Source organism: Hevea brasiliensis, chromosome 4 (assembly GCF_030052815.1).
Source record: "Hevea brasiliensis isolate MT/VB/25A 57/8 chromosome 4, ASM3005281v1, whole genome shotgun sequence".
Classification (NCBI taxonomy): Eukaryota; Viridiplantae; Streptophyta; class Magnoliopsida; order Malpighiales; family Euphorbiaceae; genus Hevea; species Hevea brasiliensis.
This window is the reverse complement of record NC_079496.1, coordinates 3,656,618-3,672,124: the sequence shown is the minus strand read 5'-3', so window position 1 is coordinate 3,672,124 and position 15,507 is coordinate 3,656,618. Positions and strand designations below refer to the sequence as shown.

Below are 15,507 nucleotides of genomic sequence, written 5' to 3'. Positions count from 1 at the left end.
AAACAGAGAAATAGCCCTCACTCTTATCTAATAAAATTTTTCTACAGATGAGCGAAATCAGTAATGTTCCACCCCATTATACCTCGCTTGTATCTAAAACCATGAAAATGAAGGTAAAGACGGAAGAAATAAAAAAAGGGCCCAATTTCCAGATTGGGAGTGAAATTATTTCCACGGTATCTGCCTGCATATTCATAACCAGCCTCTCTTGTTTCCTATTCCATATTTTACTAAAGAGTATATAGATTTTGTTATTCAAAATCTCCCTTCATTTGAAGCATTACAAGGAATATTTTATATACAAAAAAGAAGGAAAGAAGGAAAAGAAATGAATGATTTTATAAAGCATTGATCAATACACTTTTCCCTCAAACTAAAACGATCCATAAGATTGCATCCTGGTAACATATTTAGTGAAACTATGTTTCATAGTTATTATTATGATTTGATTGGATTATTTACTTACAATTCAAACAGAACCAAAAAAAGAAAAACTTCTCTATTCAAATCTCGCATCCACTTACAACTTAACTAACCTCAAAGGGGAGGGAAAAACTAAAATGCACACAAAAAGATATTTCTCATAATTTTTTTTTTGGCTGAACCACGAAGGCACAATACAATGGATGGAAAGGTTCCTTGTGGCAAGGTGGCTACTTTATCTTATTAGACACCATTTTCACCATATATGAATACATACATTAAAACTCACCATGGAAAATCATAATTTTTCCAAGGAAGATAAGTGTAATTATTTGCCTGGGAATACCAAATGTAGTCGCTCTCTCTGTTGGGTTGGAATCCGATCCTTTGGAGATGATGTCTTCCCACCTATGCCTGCTTGGCGCATCAGCTCTGCAATAGGCACATAAATGTCACACTACAAGTAGAGATGAATATAATGAAACCCATGCAACTCAATCTAATAGAATCAAAAGAGGTACATGGTGCCCGATATGATATTTAACTTTAAATCTCTTATTGTAAGTGCATCAATGTGTTGTTCCAAAATAACTCAATACTCACATCTCATGGACTATCAACATGGTAATTCAAGTTACACAACTGAGGCAAGTTCATCCATCAAATATTCAATTTAAGACAAGCTAAAAAAAACGACCCAGTTGGAGCTCGCCCATTCAAACTCAAAAAGGGACAGAGCTCGCCCATCTGAACTCAAAAACCCAACACTTAAAGAATCGAACTTTGAGGAGATCTCTAAGAGCATTCCGACCTGTTTTTAGAGATCCGACAAGTCGAAAAAATCAGTACTTTTTGAGTTCGGACTAAACAAAGATCACGCCATTTGTCACTGGTCACATCTAAATTCCTAGCATAATCTGAGGATAATTATCATTACAACTTAAATAGGGAATTGGAGAAGATCCACTATATAAACAAGGTAAAGTTTCAGAAACAAGTATGCAAACAAAACTCTTACTTCTATTATACTAAATACTCAATTCATAATCCGATTACTGACTTGAGCGTCGGAGTGGTTGCCAACCACCACCAGCTCTCACCTGTTCTGTGATTCTCAAGAGACTATCTGATCAAATCTAACATCCAGGAAATCTACAGCAATATCACTAACTGTGCAAAAATTGCATCTCAAACCCCTTTAAGCTCAACAAAACAAAGAGATTCCGTTTAAATAAAAATACAATTCCATTTGCTTATTCAGTTACGACACTTCCACACCCAAGTGTAGTCCAAGGAGTTGAAAAATAGTTCAAGCCTTTTCAAGTACATTATTTCTTGTTTCAACAGAACTTGAAACTTTCAAAATGATAATGAAGTGCTATTTATAGAGTTCAGGCAAAGAGGAAAAATTATTTTTTAACACGACTGCAATTTGGTAAGACCATGCTTACTATGACACAAGGTAGATGGAAAATTGATAGATCCAAAGAACTTGCCTCGTTTTCTTTCAAGCTCTTCATCAAGTTCTTCTTTCCATTTTCTTTGCCTCTCAGAAAAGCTTGCACTGAAAATTAAACTAATTTCATTTCAGGTATGGAATGAGGAAAGACATTATTCTTTAGCAAATGTAAATTTGCAACATCAACTAACAGCGAGCAAACCTAGGAGTAATTGTTTCCTGCTGGGCATCAAGAAGCAGATCTTTCGACTCATTAACTTGAGGTTGCTGAATCTCCTGCAATGCCCGTTTCTGGATGCTACTCCCAGTTGATACTTTATTGTTGGCACTACCAGGACTAACAGAGTTGATGGCATCAAGTGCAGAGAGTCTTCTGCTTGGTAACCTTTTAGGTGACCTGCTTTTAGGGGGTAAGTTTGGAAAATTTGTAATATTTTCATTATTTGCAGTTCCAACAGTACTTGGAGGATCCACTGCATTCAATGTATTGTAGAACTCTTCATATAGAGGTGTTTGCAGCTTCTTCAAATCTAAAGCCTGTTGAAGTTTTACAGAACAAGTGTCAACATTTTTATCTCACTATTGTAATAAAAGAGGGCAAAATAACATATACACAAAACTTTTATTGGACTACTTATTTGTCTAGTTAAGAACCACTCAATCATTTGCTCCTATAATATTCTTTGTTTCCATGGTTTTGCAAAGAATTATGCACGAAAATAAGAATATGGAGAATAACCTCAACTTCTTACAATAGCTAAAAGGCAAACATTTCTTCAATAGAATTGGAAAACAAGGAAATGAGGATACCAAAGCTGATTACCTATCGGTTTTGAGCTCCCTATGGATGCGAGGACGAGACAGAAAGCTATTTGAGTAATTTTATATCAAGGAAGGCAAGAAAATATTGAATCTTTTCTACTTTGTTTTAAGATTGGAAAGACAATGGTTGAATCACCACTCCCTAAATGATTGAGGTCTGAGGGCCATTTTGTATATCTATAGGAAGGAACTATCAAATTCAGTTAGGTGCTAACACCACTGGCACCAAACACCTCTCACCTTAGTCAAGGCTCTTTCCGAGGCAGTATACAAGAGTACCTTAGTAAAGTCGGCAAGTTGCCATGAGCATATCAAGGTACCCTAAAATCACCCAGCAGCCAAGAAGAATCTGCAACTATCTTTAACTACAGTCCCTTATGCATTCCAGTCTTCACACCTAAAATGAAAGGACTTAGTGAACAAAATCATACCTTCTCATCCAAAAAGGCTCTAATTTTTGACTCTGTAACTTCATCATCATCCTCAGTTGCTACTGGTCCACATGGAAATGTGAAGCCATTCTCTGTTTTACCAGATTCTACAGGGCTGACAGCAATGTCATGGATTGACTGATTAGAAGAGAAGTTAATTCCACCACTCTTTGATTCTGGACTCTCGTCAAACTTGCATGACCACGCATCAATGGGTTCAGACATAGGATTGAAGCTCTGGTTCACATAAATAATTCTGCCCTTTGTTATTGAAGGGAGAAAAAAAAAATACAAACTGCGGGATCAAAACAAAAAAGTTCATTACCTTATTTAAATCAGCAGATGCAAATGTAGACTTGAACCTAGCTGATGCACTAACCACAAAATCATCTTTATCATCTATTTGACACATATCATCATCAAAATTGGCTTCAGCCCAGTAGGATCCTGATACTGGTAGGTTCTGAGGATATACAGTTGAGGACATCATGCTACCCATTTCACAAACATCCTTCAAGCCTGCACAGGTTGACCCTCTAAACACATTCATGCTGCACCATCAATATATTTCAGAGTCAAGATAGCAGGCAAACGGAACTGCAAACTAAATACAAAGTTAAATAGCTTACGAGTTCTTAAGATTCATCCCAGTTGTTGCCATCGGATTCCCAGATCCCTGAATATAACAAAGACACAGTGATTGATGGATGCAAGGTCAAGAAAAAAAAAATACAATAGTCAAATAAAAAATATTGCTATACTTACCATAACTGAATTGCGGAGCAGTAAATGAGGTTCCTGATACTCCCCAGTGACAAATGGATGCTGCATATGTTCAGAGAAAAATACTGCTGAGTGAAAATCTGCCTTGTATAATTAGGCAAATCCCTAAGGTAATTTTTCAAAGAAATGATAAATCTCTGTTAAAAAAAGGTACAAGGACCCATGACTATGAGAATAGTTTCATGTAGACTTTAAAAATGATTGAACATTTTTATAATATACAATAGAGTTTGTAAGCTCCCATTTTATCCACCTATCTGCACATAAATTTTAATTCTGCTGACCCACTTTTCTTCACTCTCCAGCAAATAATCCTCATTCATTTTCCTCCTCTTTTCATTTTAACACAAAATTTAAAAGAACTTATTATTATGAGAGAGACATACTGCTAGTATGTATTAAAATTACCTGCAACAGGTCAGATGCAGTAGGCCTTAAGTTTGGCTCCCTGCCACCACACCATGTTTCATATGAGATGATGATAAAGAAAAATTTACAAAAAGAAAATGTGAAGATTTCACCTTGAAATTCATCTATGATTTATGTATAATATTGTTTCTACCTAAAAAATTTGTTCAACTTTCAACTAAAAAAGAACAAATTAATGGCCCTTTCAGAAAGAAATGAAATTGCAAAACATAGGAGTACAATGACAACAATAAAGAAATAGAAATCACAGCTATACTTCTGCAAACATTTCAACAGAAAGTCCTTTGCCTCAACAGAAAGGTGCTCAGGAATGGGAGGATGAGATTTAGTTGTCCCAATATGGAAGAGGGCAGCAACCTGAAAAGATAACCCTTCTTAGGTTGCAAATAATGGAAGAACACAATACTGACTTCAGTATTATATTCAGTTACATATGAGTCAAATTGATAAAAGTATTCAGTATATGTCATCAGACAAGTACCTCTTGATACTGCTGGCTCCATGGAGGTTTCCCTGTAGCCATCTCAATCACAGTACATCCAACACTCCATATATCAGCAGAGCTAAGAAATATAATATCAAAGTTAACAAAAATGAAAAATGTTGAGTCCGTAAAAGCAATGAAAATCAGCATCAAAGTGCCTTGGGTATAGAGATATACACTCCTCAAATCCCTATATTCAAGGAAAAGTCAGGATAATTATGGTCATCCATGAGAAGAAATTAGAAGAACGTTCTTACAAGCTATGCCCAGTCTGGAGAATAACTTCAGGAGCCATCCAGTAGGGAGTACCCTTCATTGACTTGGCACCATTTATGGTAGCCTGTAGCCATATAGCAATCTCAGAGACGATGCCCGCCAAAACTCCACAAAGAATACAAAAATCTTAAATTACAACGAATGATATGGATACCAGTTCGACTACTTTCTTGGATGCTCCAAAGTCGGCAAGTTTAATGCATCCCTTATTATCAACCAGAATGTTTGCCCCCTGAAGTATAACATACCAAATATTAGATGAGAGAGAGAGAGAGAGAGAGAGAGAGAGAGATGAATCTCTTAAGTGCATTATGCTTAGTAAAAAAAAGTTATACCTTGATGTCTCTGTGCATGATTCCATTCTTATGTAGGTATTCTAGCCCCAATAACAGTTGTTTTGTATACTTTCGTATTACCTGCTCGGTAAAAAATTTTAAGAATTAAAATCGGCATTTGAAATACCCATTTTATAAAATTTGAAAGCTAAATATCACTCACAGACTCAGGGAAGGATCCAAGTTTCCCCAGAAGTGATGATATGGAACCACCCGGAACAAATTCCAACAGAATGTTTAATGAGTCATCCTCTCTAGCAGTTCCCAAATATCTCTAACAAGCAAGGGGAGAAACAAAATTAAATAAGCAAAACCAATCAAAATCACAATCACAATGGATTACATATAATACTCACAACAATATTCGGATGCGAAAGATTCTTGAGAAGCTTCACTTCTTCCTCAAGCTCCCTTATGTGAGCCTATTCCAAATTCAAAAAGATGCACATCCTTAATTAACTGTGAGAACACTTGCTTCGAGTAACATCTCTCAGTTTCTAGTCATAAACACGTCTACTTCAATTAACCAACTATTGCTTTAGTTTACCAAAATATAATCCACATATAACTAAAAAATTAAAATTGAATGCTTACCTGCGTTTTTTCTTTCGAAGCACTATTTGCCGCAATCAAAACCTACAAAACCACAATTAAAACTTCATTGACATCAAATAAAAAAAAAAATCAATAAAACATTTATGAAAATATACTAACCTGTTTAACAGCGAGAAGCTCTCCAGAATCGAGATTCATGCCCATATAAACCCTGCCGAACGCACCGCATCCAATCAACTCCCCCTTTCGCCACCGGATCGGTGGCGTGTCATCTTTCTTACAAGGAGGAAGCGCCGGCAGAGGTGGCTGCTTGGAGAAGAGACCGATTCGTGATTTCCTAATGCTGGAGCCGATCTTCTCCACTAAACCACTGAATCCTCCATCTTCTCCAGAGGTGGATTTAAACACTAGGGATCGACGAACCGATCCAAAGAGGTCTTGCATTTGAAGGATAGTTTCTAGGGTTTAGAGGGGCTAACCGTGGTTAGAAAGAGAAGGAAGAGAAAAGAGACGTTGGACAGGAGGAGGAGAGTGGGAGTGAAAATTAGAAGGGAGGGAAAAGGGGGAAGGTGACTAGTGAGGGATCTTTTTTCAAATAATAAAGAAATCCCATAAAATGATTATCACGTTGTTTGAGTTTTGTACCCTGTAATTTTTGTATATTTATGTTTGCGACCCTACTTTTTGTTGTGTTTTGCATATTTTTCCCCTTTTGATTAAACTCTTTTTTATTGAAATTTGAAAATGTTCCAATGAGAACTACTAAAAGAATCATACACTCAATTTCATAGGGTTTAATTTATAGGAAAAATAATTTTATGTCATTACTTTCAAATTAAATCATAATTTAAAAATATTTATACTTTCTCACGTGATTCATCTTCTTAATTTAAAGAAATAATTTTTTTTTTCTATAAAAAATATTGTATTTTAGTGGTCCTGATATATTTTAAAATTTTCTTACAATCAAGTTATCATGCAATAGAAATTATATAGTAAAATTATGATTCTATATTAGCATTGACATGAAATGGACAATTAAGTATAAAAGGAAAATTATTTCATATATTATGAGTACTAAAATATAAACTCTCTTATAAATAAAAAAATAATAATTATTCCTTAGTTTTAGAGATGTGAGACACATACATATAAGAAGATGGTGGATATAAATATATCGGATGTGCTGAATAATCTCTTTATATAAAAAAAGTAATTATAATTTGAAAAAAAAAAAACACATGGATAAAATTAAAATGTGATTCTATATAAATAGTCCTACATGATATGATAAATCAATTAAAAAAACACAAATAAAAATGAGTCTTACAAAGTATTAATTAACTAATAATATGGGCACAAAATAATAACCGCCTAATCATTTTTTTATAAAATAATATTTGTTAATTGTCTATAAGCTTCTTTATTATTGATTTATTATTTCATATCAAATACTCAACCTCAAATCATTCCTATAATTTTTCCTTTTTAAATACAATACGAGTATAATATTAAATATATGGACTGTCCCATCATCAAAATGGAAAAAACTTATATTATAAATCCTAATTTCATATAGGCAATCCGAAGAAGAATTTAACAAAAATTTATAAGTAGATTCAATAAAAATATAATTATTTTACAGTTTTTCAACTAACTTTACCGTTCAGCTACTGTTAACATGGAATAATCATGGTGTTTTTTAATATATAGGATTTACTATATTATCTGCGGACAAGAACAGCCCTATAGAAAGAAAGCATATTCTCTTAAAACGTTCACGAGAAAGAGATGTTGGAGAGACTGATTTGAAATTGAAAATAATAATGATAATAGTAAGCGATGGGAATAGAATTCGTGAAACTGTGTAAGAGTGATAGAGTTGAAGTCTCATTAACTACTAACAATCTTTCATTTAAGAACTCTTAGAATATTCCTTGATTCGCAGTTAGTGGTAAAACAAGTGGAACCATTAGGAAAGACATTATTTCCTCACAAAAAATGAAAATTGGTGGATGCAATTGAATTTGGATAACGTGGCACCGATCTACCAATGGCATGACTTTCATGTATGTAACTTTCCGTCTCTGCAAAAATTTGCACTTCTCCACTCTCCCTCGCTAATTAATATACATGCAAGATCTTATTTGTTTCACATTCTAATTTTCCAAGAAAATGGCAGTATTGGCAGATTACCATTGCCGGTTCTCCCTCTCCGCTGCCGGGCAGCTGCATGGGGCGGTTGGACTAGCTGGGAGGAACTCAAAACTTTTGCAGTTTGCTAATGGAGAGTTCATGGGAAAAAAGGTCAAGTCAAGCCAACTTCACCATCAAAGAGCTAGTAGCAAGATTATTAAGCTGCAGGTTTCCATGTCTCTTACTACTAGTGCAGCTGGGGAGTACAAGGTATCTTGTCAAAGAATTAATGCTACTGTTTCATCAGTTAATGAATGAGCCATTACACCTACAACTTTTCTCTTGAAATCTCTCTCTCTTTTTGTGCACGCATTAAGAATCATTTTATTAATGGCATAATAATCAATTTTATACCGTTTGATGAATTTTATTCTTGCAAAAATCAATTTCTAGTATGGATTTGAATGCATTGCTTGCAGTATGAGAAAAGTACTGGAACAGAACAAGAGTGGTATAGATGTTATTTAAAAAGTATTTTTTCTCTCTATCTACATAAGCAGTGTTCAAGCCAAAATCAATACTAAGGGTAACAGATTTTGACTTTAATTACAATTTTTGTAAATGGGGTGCATGTATACGTATTAGTTGAGAGACCTAGAGATGGAAAAGAGGGACCCAAGGACAGTTGTGGCTGTTATTCTGGGAGGAGGAGCTGGTACTCGTCTTTTCCCTCTCACCAAGCGTCGAGCCAAACCTGCTGTAAGTTGTTCTTATGGTGCTATAAGTTGGGGTTTCATACTATAATATTATAGATAAAAGTGGTGGTGAACAAAATTTTAGGTGCCAATTGGAGGTGCATACAGGCTTATAGATGTGCCAATGAGCAACTGCATCAACAGTGGAATCAACAAAGTCTACATTCTCACTCAATTTAACTCACAATCACTCAACAGGCATCTTGCTCGCGCTTATAACTTCGGCAATGGCGTCAATTTTGGACGCGGCTGCATTGAGGTAATTAGTGTCAGACTACTCAAACACAAACAGGGAGAGTACTATAAGGTAGTGAGGTTGTTTTTTCATATTAGGTTCTGGCAGCTACTCAAACTCCTGGTGAGGAAGGCAAAAAGTGGTTCCAGGGCACTGCTGATGCTGTCAGACAGTTCCATTGGCTTTTTGAGGTATCTATGAAATTTTTTTTTTCAGGTAGTTGAATTCAGAAATGAATGGAGATGATATTTACATATTTTCACAATGTATTTCGGTATCATAGGATCCAAGAAGTAAAGAGATTGAGGATGTGCTGATTTTATCTGGAGATCACCTGTATCGAATGGACTATTTAGACTTTGTACAGGTATACTAATTAGGTACACTTCAGTTGACACATTGCTTAGTTCTCTCTAATTATCAGACATTAAGATTCTCCTTCTTCATTTGCAGAATCATCGGCAGAGTGGTGCAGATATCACCATTTCTTGTTTGCCAATGGATGACAGGTATGTTGCTTTTTTAATGGCAAAATAATAATAATAATAAGATTTAGGATTTGTTTGAGATACCCTGCCATTTTTTTAATCTCTCAGATAATTTCCAATATTTGTTATATTATGATAGCCGAGCCTCAGACTTTGGTCTCATGAAGATTGATAGCAAGGGAAGAGTCCTCTCATTCAGTGAAAAGCCTAAAGGGGATGACCTAAAGGCGATGGTGAGTTTATGTTTTGTTTTAAATTTTAAACAGAAGAAAATAAGGGTAGCAGCTAACTACATAATTTAGGCAGTTGACACAACGGTACTGGGGCTTTCAAAGGATGAGGCGGGAAAGAAACCATACATTGCTTCAATGGGAGTGTATGTCTTCAAGACGGAGATACTTCTGAATCTTTTAAGGTACCAATAACTTGAAGTGATGTATGATTGTGGATCAACACACGCACAAATGTGGCTAAAGGGGCACTAATCGTTGTTGATTCAGATGGCGTTTTCCAACTGCAAATGATTTCGGATCAGAGATAATACCAGCTTCAGCAAAAGAATTTTATACCAGGGTCTGTTTTTCTGTTTTTATAGCTTTTGAATTTTTAAATTAGGCGTTCTATTTGCCAAAAGTGAAAATTTTAACTTGATGTTTGTAATGGAAATTCTAAGCAGGCTTATCTCTTCAATGATTATTGGGAGGACATAGGAACTATCAGATCCTTCTTTGAGGCAAACCTTGCCCTCACTGAGCATGTAAGTAGCAGAACATTATCCATTTTTACTTTTCATCCAGCTTATAAAATGAGAGGTTAAACTAATGTCGACACATACACACTTTCTTTGGAACTTTCAGCCACCAAGGTTTAGTTTCTATGACGCAGCAAAGCCAATGTACACATCGAGAAGAAATCTGCCACCAACAGAGATTGATAATAGCAAGGTCAGTAAATTGCCTCTAGTGTATCTGATTTTGTGCTTCTGATTTCACTTTTACTTGTGTTCTTGAAAATGAACATTCTTCATAATTACTTTTGTCCAGATCATTCATTCAATCATATCTCATGGAAGTTTCTTAACCAACTGCTTCATAGAACATAGTGTTGTTGGCATCAGATCTCGAATAAACTCTAATGTCCACTTGAAGGTTTGTTGAGTTAATTCCTCCAGTTAGAACCCTCGTGAGATTGTTGTTGAAGAACTTGTAAATTTTGATTGTGAGAAACTGCCTTCTAATTTCTGATACAGAAAATACAGACAATTTAACATCTCTTTTTATTTTCTTGAATTATCTTGTTATGCTGTAAAATTGAGGCACGCCCTTATGATCAAACAAATGCAGGACACAGTGATGCTTGGCGCTGACTTCTATGAAACTGATGCTGAAGTAGCAGCACTGCTCTCTGAAGGAAGAGTACCCGTTGGAATAGGAGAAAATACAAGAATAAGGTATGGAACAAGTTTAAATCTCTTAAAATGGGAAACAGATTCCAATTCTCAGATAGGATCCTATCATTTGATTTACAGAGAATCCAGCAAAGTTTTTTGCTGTTTTGGGTGTAATTTTTAGAATTATCATGAAATTACACTTGATAATTAAGAAATGAACATGAATTGGGATGGGAATCTTTAAACGTGAGACATCCATTTCTATTCACATTGGAATAAAATATGTTGCTGCATTGCGTTAAATAGGGAATGCATCATTGACAAGAATGCCAGAATCGGGAAGAACGTTGTGATTGCTAACTCAGAGGTATGGTTCTGCAAACAAAGTATTTTAGCTGTTTTCAGTAAATGTGAAGGAGTTATAGAACAGTTTACAACTATGTTAAAACTTCATAAATTGCTGATAATATATACTTAAGGGTTGGATTTGCAGGGCGTACAAGAGGCTGATAGATCTTCACAAGGATTTTACATTCGATCTGGTGTTACAGTCATATTAAAAAACTCCGTTATTGAAGATGGTTTTGTAATATAATTAATTTATTTTTCTTTTATGTTGATCAGGTTGGAAACCAAGAAAATAAGTATGAGATATGAACCCATAAAGATACTAATCACAACAGTTTTAATCATGATTTTCGAATCTCAGTCGTAAAGGAATTTTCCCATTTTATTTTTGTCGATCAAAGATGCTCGATGGATTATCTTTCTTGAGATGGAAACAATGACATTATGCAACCACCGACCTTATTTTCCCCCTTCTTTTTCTTTCTTTTCTTGTTGTTGTTGTCCTTTTATATTTTAACGCCCAATGGTTTGGGGTTCCTATGTCTGGAACCCTATCTGGCCTCAAAAATCACAATATATTTTTTAGCAAGGTTTTTCCCTTAAGAGCTTTTAGCTTATCTTGATGCGTTTCATCAAATACAGTATAAAGCAAGACTTTCTAAGATACAGATTGAATCAACAATGGAACTATAAGATAAGCTCTTCACATTTAAACATCAGTTCATTTTCATATCTTTGCAGAACAAAATGCTCCTCTGGCAAAATAATATTGGTAACATAGCATTCTTCATCTGAAAAAGGTTTCCTACCTGTTCTTCCAGCACGATGAAGATAATCTACAGCAGTTCTCGGAAGATCAAAATTGTATATGTGAGTTGTTTCTGGAAGGTCAACGCCTCTGGCAGCTATATCTGTTGCTACAAGTAGATAGCTTCCTCCCTGCTTCACTTCCTGTATGCAAAAGAAAACAAGAAAAATTGGACTTGGGAAAAGGTTCTCTAGAAGAATAATACACACAGTTCATTGCCTTCTTTTTACTGAAATTTTATTTTATATTTCCTTTTAATGCTGAGCAACCCATGTCAATAGATCACAATGAGAATAGAATATTAACAAATATCATATTATTCTTAATGCTTTGTAACAATTCAATTACTAGTTTAAAAACTAAAATGAAAAATTATAAATGATTTTCCTCTTTTGAATGGCTCAAAATAACATATTGAACATATTATTAAAATGAAAAATCATAAAATCATTTTTTTAGTAGCATCTAAAACAGAATACCCATGCCTATTGGCTCACTCATTATTCGGACATTTAGGAAGTGGACATCACTTACTAATAGTGAAGCTGCTCGTAGATTGAAATTCATGTCTTCCTCCATAAGAAGGATATCTGAACAATCCCCATATGAAGTTTTCAGGAAATCAATCAAAAGAGTTGTTGGTGGAGCATTTCCAGCCCTTTTTGACTTCTCAGACTGCAAAAGTAGAATGAAAAGAATTAATTTTCTTCCTAAGCCTGTCCTCACACATAAAGAGATACATATAATTTTCTTCCACCAAATACTGATAAAGACATAAAGTACACTAATATCAGATGGACGCATATAGCCTATCTGCCAAGTCACACCTCATATAGTGAAGAACTCTATTACTTGGAGCAAAGATAGAGTCTCATCAGTTTAACAACCAAACCAAAAAACATCAGTTTCACTGCTGCCACTGACTAGGAGATTTCTTCTGATGACTATTGTCAAGTAAAGGAATATTATCAAATTGTAAATTATCATGATTACATTCAATGATTTCATCAATTTCTGAAATTAACACTCAAGATGGATAGGCTACACAAACCTGCTCACCAACAAAAATAATTCCAGACTTGGGTGCATCAGCCTGTAATAAGGCGAGCAACGTTTGATACCTTAGGTTTTTACTGCATGTCTGTCAAGCAATACAGCATTAGCACAATCTAAATTTGAATCAATTGGGTACAATGTTATCTATCTGTGAAAGGATGCTACTCAGGAACAGGTAAACATAAAGTCACAAGAATGAGGATATTGTGAAAATGGGCTACCAGGAACAAACCAGGAAGCAGAAAGCTTAATTGATTATCATACGAACTTTTTCATACCAAAAATCTATGTTGCAGGCGGGATGGCATGGGCTCAATTGGATTGACATGGATATGAACTACATCATTCTGTAAACCATATAAAAAATATATGTGAACTTGGTGTAACATCATATCAAATCCTAATAAATGAACCTTGAATAAAAGAATCAGGTCCTAGCAAACCTTGGTCCATTTCTGCTGTATGCAGTCATGCAGAAATCGTCTGTGCTGAGGGATGGATGCACTGGCAAAAACAGTCCGACGGTTATTGCAAGATGAATATGATGTCAAAAGCTTTCGCAGAGAACTGACTTGTTTTGAAGAGTTGAACATGAAATCCACCTAACCATGAAATAACATAGAATGCCATTTTGTTCAGAACTTTTTATTATTAGAAGAGGTTTGTATTTTTCAGAAAAGTTACAAATATATAACATGGCAAGAAAAATGTGCCTTACAAAGATTGTATGTCTAGAGTTATTGACATGATTCCCAAGAGTAAATGATTGCCTATGTACTGGTCTTACTGTGTAGAAAACGAATCATGCGGTAGGAAAATTTACTCTAACCCAACTTTCACATATATTTAATCTGAAAATGTTCAAAAATAAATTTCTGAACTCAATTCTGAAAGCATCAACCAACTAGAGAGAGAAATTACCTCATCAATAACCAGCACCTGCATTGCTTCAAGTTTAAATATATGCTTTTCAAGCATTTGGCACAAACTTGCTATTGTTGCCACTACTATTGTAGGGGGTTCTGCCTGAAACACAAATTTTCCCTTCTCAATTGGAACAGTATTAGTTAAAAGATAAAACACTGAACCGAAAATGGAATCAATAGAATGGTGAACCTTTAGCCAACTCTTATGTCTTCTCAACATCCCTCCATCGAGAAGAGCCATGACGGTAATATCCATGGGCTTCGCAGCCAACATCCTAGCAACTTTCGTAACCTAATTCACAAAGAAATTATCAACACAACGTTTTGTGATTGTATGCTTTGAAAAATAAGATAATCACCAACACCATCCTCACTTGCATTCCAAGTTCCCGGGTAGGCACCACGATGAGGGCTTGCACAGCAGATCTTTGAGCATTAATAACTGAATATATCAACAGTAGGTAAGCAAGCGTCTTCCCAGAACCTGTCTAGGGACCCCAAAAAAAAAACAATTAGTACTATTAGCCTTATCAGACATTTCTCCTTTTTCTCTCTAGTCTTTATTCGAAGCATTGCAGAAGAGACCGAAATTAACCTGAGCATGAATTATACAATCCCTGCCGCTGAAAAGAACAGGCAAAGCTTGCCTCTGTACATCCGTCGGCACCACATATCCAACCTCCTCCAGCCTTATACATGAAACCATATAATTAGAGAATTGAATATTGCAATTAAGTTATCTAAACCATCAAATTTGATATTATTTTGAAGAAATGGGAAAAGATTGAAACTTTACCTGCCCAAAACGTGCTCCGGTACGTGACCTTGGCAAATTTCGCGAAGTGTTGAATTATCGTTCTTATTTTTCGTGTTGGGTTCTTCTTGGCTTATTAGGGGAGTGGAAGAGTTAAGAACAGCTTGTGAAGGCCTGAAGAAATTGGATGTACAGAATAGAGCTCTGTTCTTGAAGTTAAACGAAGAGCAAAGATTGGGATCAGTGCATTTTGATGGGAGTATAAAACGGTGTTGGTTTTGATTAGGTTTGGAAAAGCAAAGAGTGTGTGACAGAGGGAAAAGCTGAGTAGCTGCTATAGAAGAAGCCATGGTGGCTGCTTCTGAGCTCACGCTTGGTTACCAGAGTTGATAAATTTGGGCTATTATAGGCGGAAATAATTGTCTATAAACTAAACATTAAAATGGATATGTTTTTTAACATAATATTAAAATAATAAAAAATATAAATTAATAAATAATATACACCATAGAGATACATAATAACAATATAAATTAATGAAAAAATTATTAAAAATTTTAGATTATATAATTTTTACACATTATTAATTGTTTGTTAATATTCTTATTAATAAT

At 35.0% G+C, this 15,507-nt stretch overlaps 3 protein-coding genes across 5 annotated transcripts; 1 reads left to right on the top strand and 2 right to left on the bottom strand.

Moving 5' to 3' along the window:
- Positions 1-476: 476 nt before the first annotated feature.
- On the bottom strand, positions 477-6,577 carry LOC110655229 (mitogen-activated protein kinase kinase kinase NPK1). 2 transcript variants are annotated; one of them, XM_058145073.1, is made up of 17 exons: positions 6,157-6,577; positions 6,037-6,078; positions 5,799-5,864; positions 5,606-5,716; positions 5,443-5,523; positions 5,262-5,339; positions 5,089-5,171; positions 4,829-4,910; positions 4,604-4,704; positions 4,327-4,366; positions 3,901-3,960; positions 3,765-3,811; positions 3,461-3,686; positions 3,136-3,372; positions 2,085-2,419; positions 1,920-1,999; positions 477-855 (listed from the first exon to the last, which is right to left on the bottom strand). In XM_058145073.1, exons 1-17 carry the CDS (start codon positions 6,439-6,441, stop codon positions 752-754), a joined length of 2,058 nt encoding a protein of 685 aa, XP_058001056.1. In that variant the 5' UTR covers positions 6,442-6,577; the 3' UTR covers positions 477-751. The 2 variants fall into 2 exon arrangements, with proteins under 2 accessions (XP_058001056.1, XP_058001057.1); XM_058145074.1 differs by having other exon boundaries at positions 1,920-1,987; positions 6,157-6,576.
- Positions 6,578-8,064: 1,487 nt separating this feature from the next.
- On the top strand, positions 8,065-11,696 carry LOC110655227 (glucose-1-phosphate adenylyltransferase large subunit 3, chloroplastic/amyloplastic). Its single transcript, XM_021811444.2, has 15 exons — positions 8,065-8,403; positions 8,779-8,892; positions 8,974-9,147; positions 9,222-9,314; positions 9,407-9,490; positions 9,577-9,632; positions 9,751-9,844; positions 9,914-10,026; positions 10,112-10,184; positions 10,288-10,368; positions 10,469-10,555; positions 10,655-10,759; positions 10,955-11,061; positions 11,308-11,368; positions 11,495-11,696. Exons 1-15 carry the CDS (start codon positions 8,173-8,175, stop codon positions 11,594-11,596), a joined length of 1,575 nt encoding a protein of 524 aa, XP_021667136.2. The 5' UTR covers positions 8,065-8,172; the 3' UTR covers positions 11,597-11,696.
- Positions 11,697-12,019: 323 nt separating this feature from the next.
- On the bottom strand, positions 12,020-15,300 carry LOC110655228 (DEAD-box ATP-dependent RNA helicase 58, chloroplastic). 2 transcript variants are annotated; one of them, XM_058145071.1, is made up of 10 exons: positions 14,936-15,300; positions 14,735-14,828; positions 14,514-14,627; positions 14,330-14,431; positions 14,135-14,257; positions 13,657-13,815; positions 13,492-13,560; positions 13,209-13,298; positions 12,692-12,832; positions 12,020-12,300 (listed from the first exon to the last, which is right to left on the bottom strand). In XM_058145071.1, the coding sequence occupies exons 1-10, from the start codon at positions 15,241-15,243 to the stop codon at positions 12,037-12,039; spliced, it is 1,464 nt and encodes a 487-aa protein (XP_058001054.1). In that variant the 5' UTR covers positions 15,244-15,300; the 3' UTR covers positions 12,020-12,036. The 2 variants fall into 2 exon arrangements, with proteins under 2 accessions (XP_058001054.1, XP_058001055.1); XM_058145072.1 differs by having other exon boundaries at positions 14,135-14,239.
- Between the last annotated feature and the right edge of the window lie 207 nt (positions 15,301-15,507).

Coding starts and splice junctions, on each gene's coding strand:
- LOC110655229 (XM_058145073.1), bottom strand. CDS start 6,441: ATGCAAGACCTCTTTGGATCGGTTCGTCGATCCCTAGTGTTTAAATCC. Junction 5,172..5,261: donor CCAAGAAAGTAGTCGAACTG/GTATCCATATCA, acceptor ATATGGCTACAG/GCTACCATAAATGGTGCCAA. Junction 856..1,919: donor AGAGCTTGAAAGAAAACGAG/GCAAGTTCTTTG, acceptor TGCCTATTGCAG/AGCTGATGCGCCAAGCAGGC.
- LOC110655227 (XM_021811444.2), top strand. CDS start 8,173: ATGGCAGTATTGGCAGATTACCATTGCCGGTTCTCCCTCTCCGCTGCC. Junction 9,315..9,406: donor AGTTCCATTGGCTTTTTGAG/GTATCTATGAAA, acceptor TCGGTATCATAG/GATCCAAGAAGTAAAGAGAT. Junction 10,185..10,287: donor CAAAAGAATTTTATACCAGG/GTCTGTTTTTCT, acceptor AATTCTAAGCAG/GCTTATCTCTTCAATGATTA.
- LOC110655228 (XM_058145071.1), bottom strand. CDS start 15,243: ATGGCTTCTTCTATAGCAGCTACTCAGCTTTTCCCTCTGTCACACACT. Junction 13,816..14,134: donor AGGTGCTGGTTATTGATGAG/GTAATTTCTCTC, acceptor TTTCATGGTTAG/GTGGATTTCATGTTCAACTC. Junction 13,561..13,656: donor TACAGCAGAAATGGACCAAG/GTTTGCTAGGAC, acceptor TATGGTTTACAG/AATGATGTAGTTCATATCCA.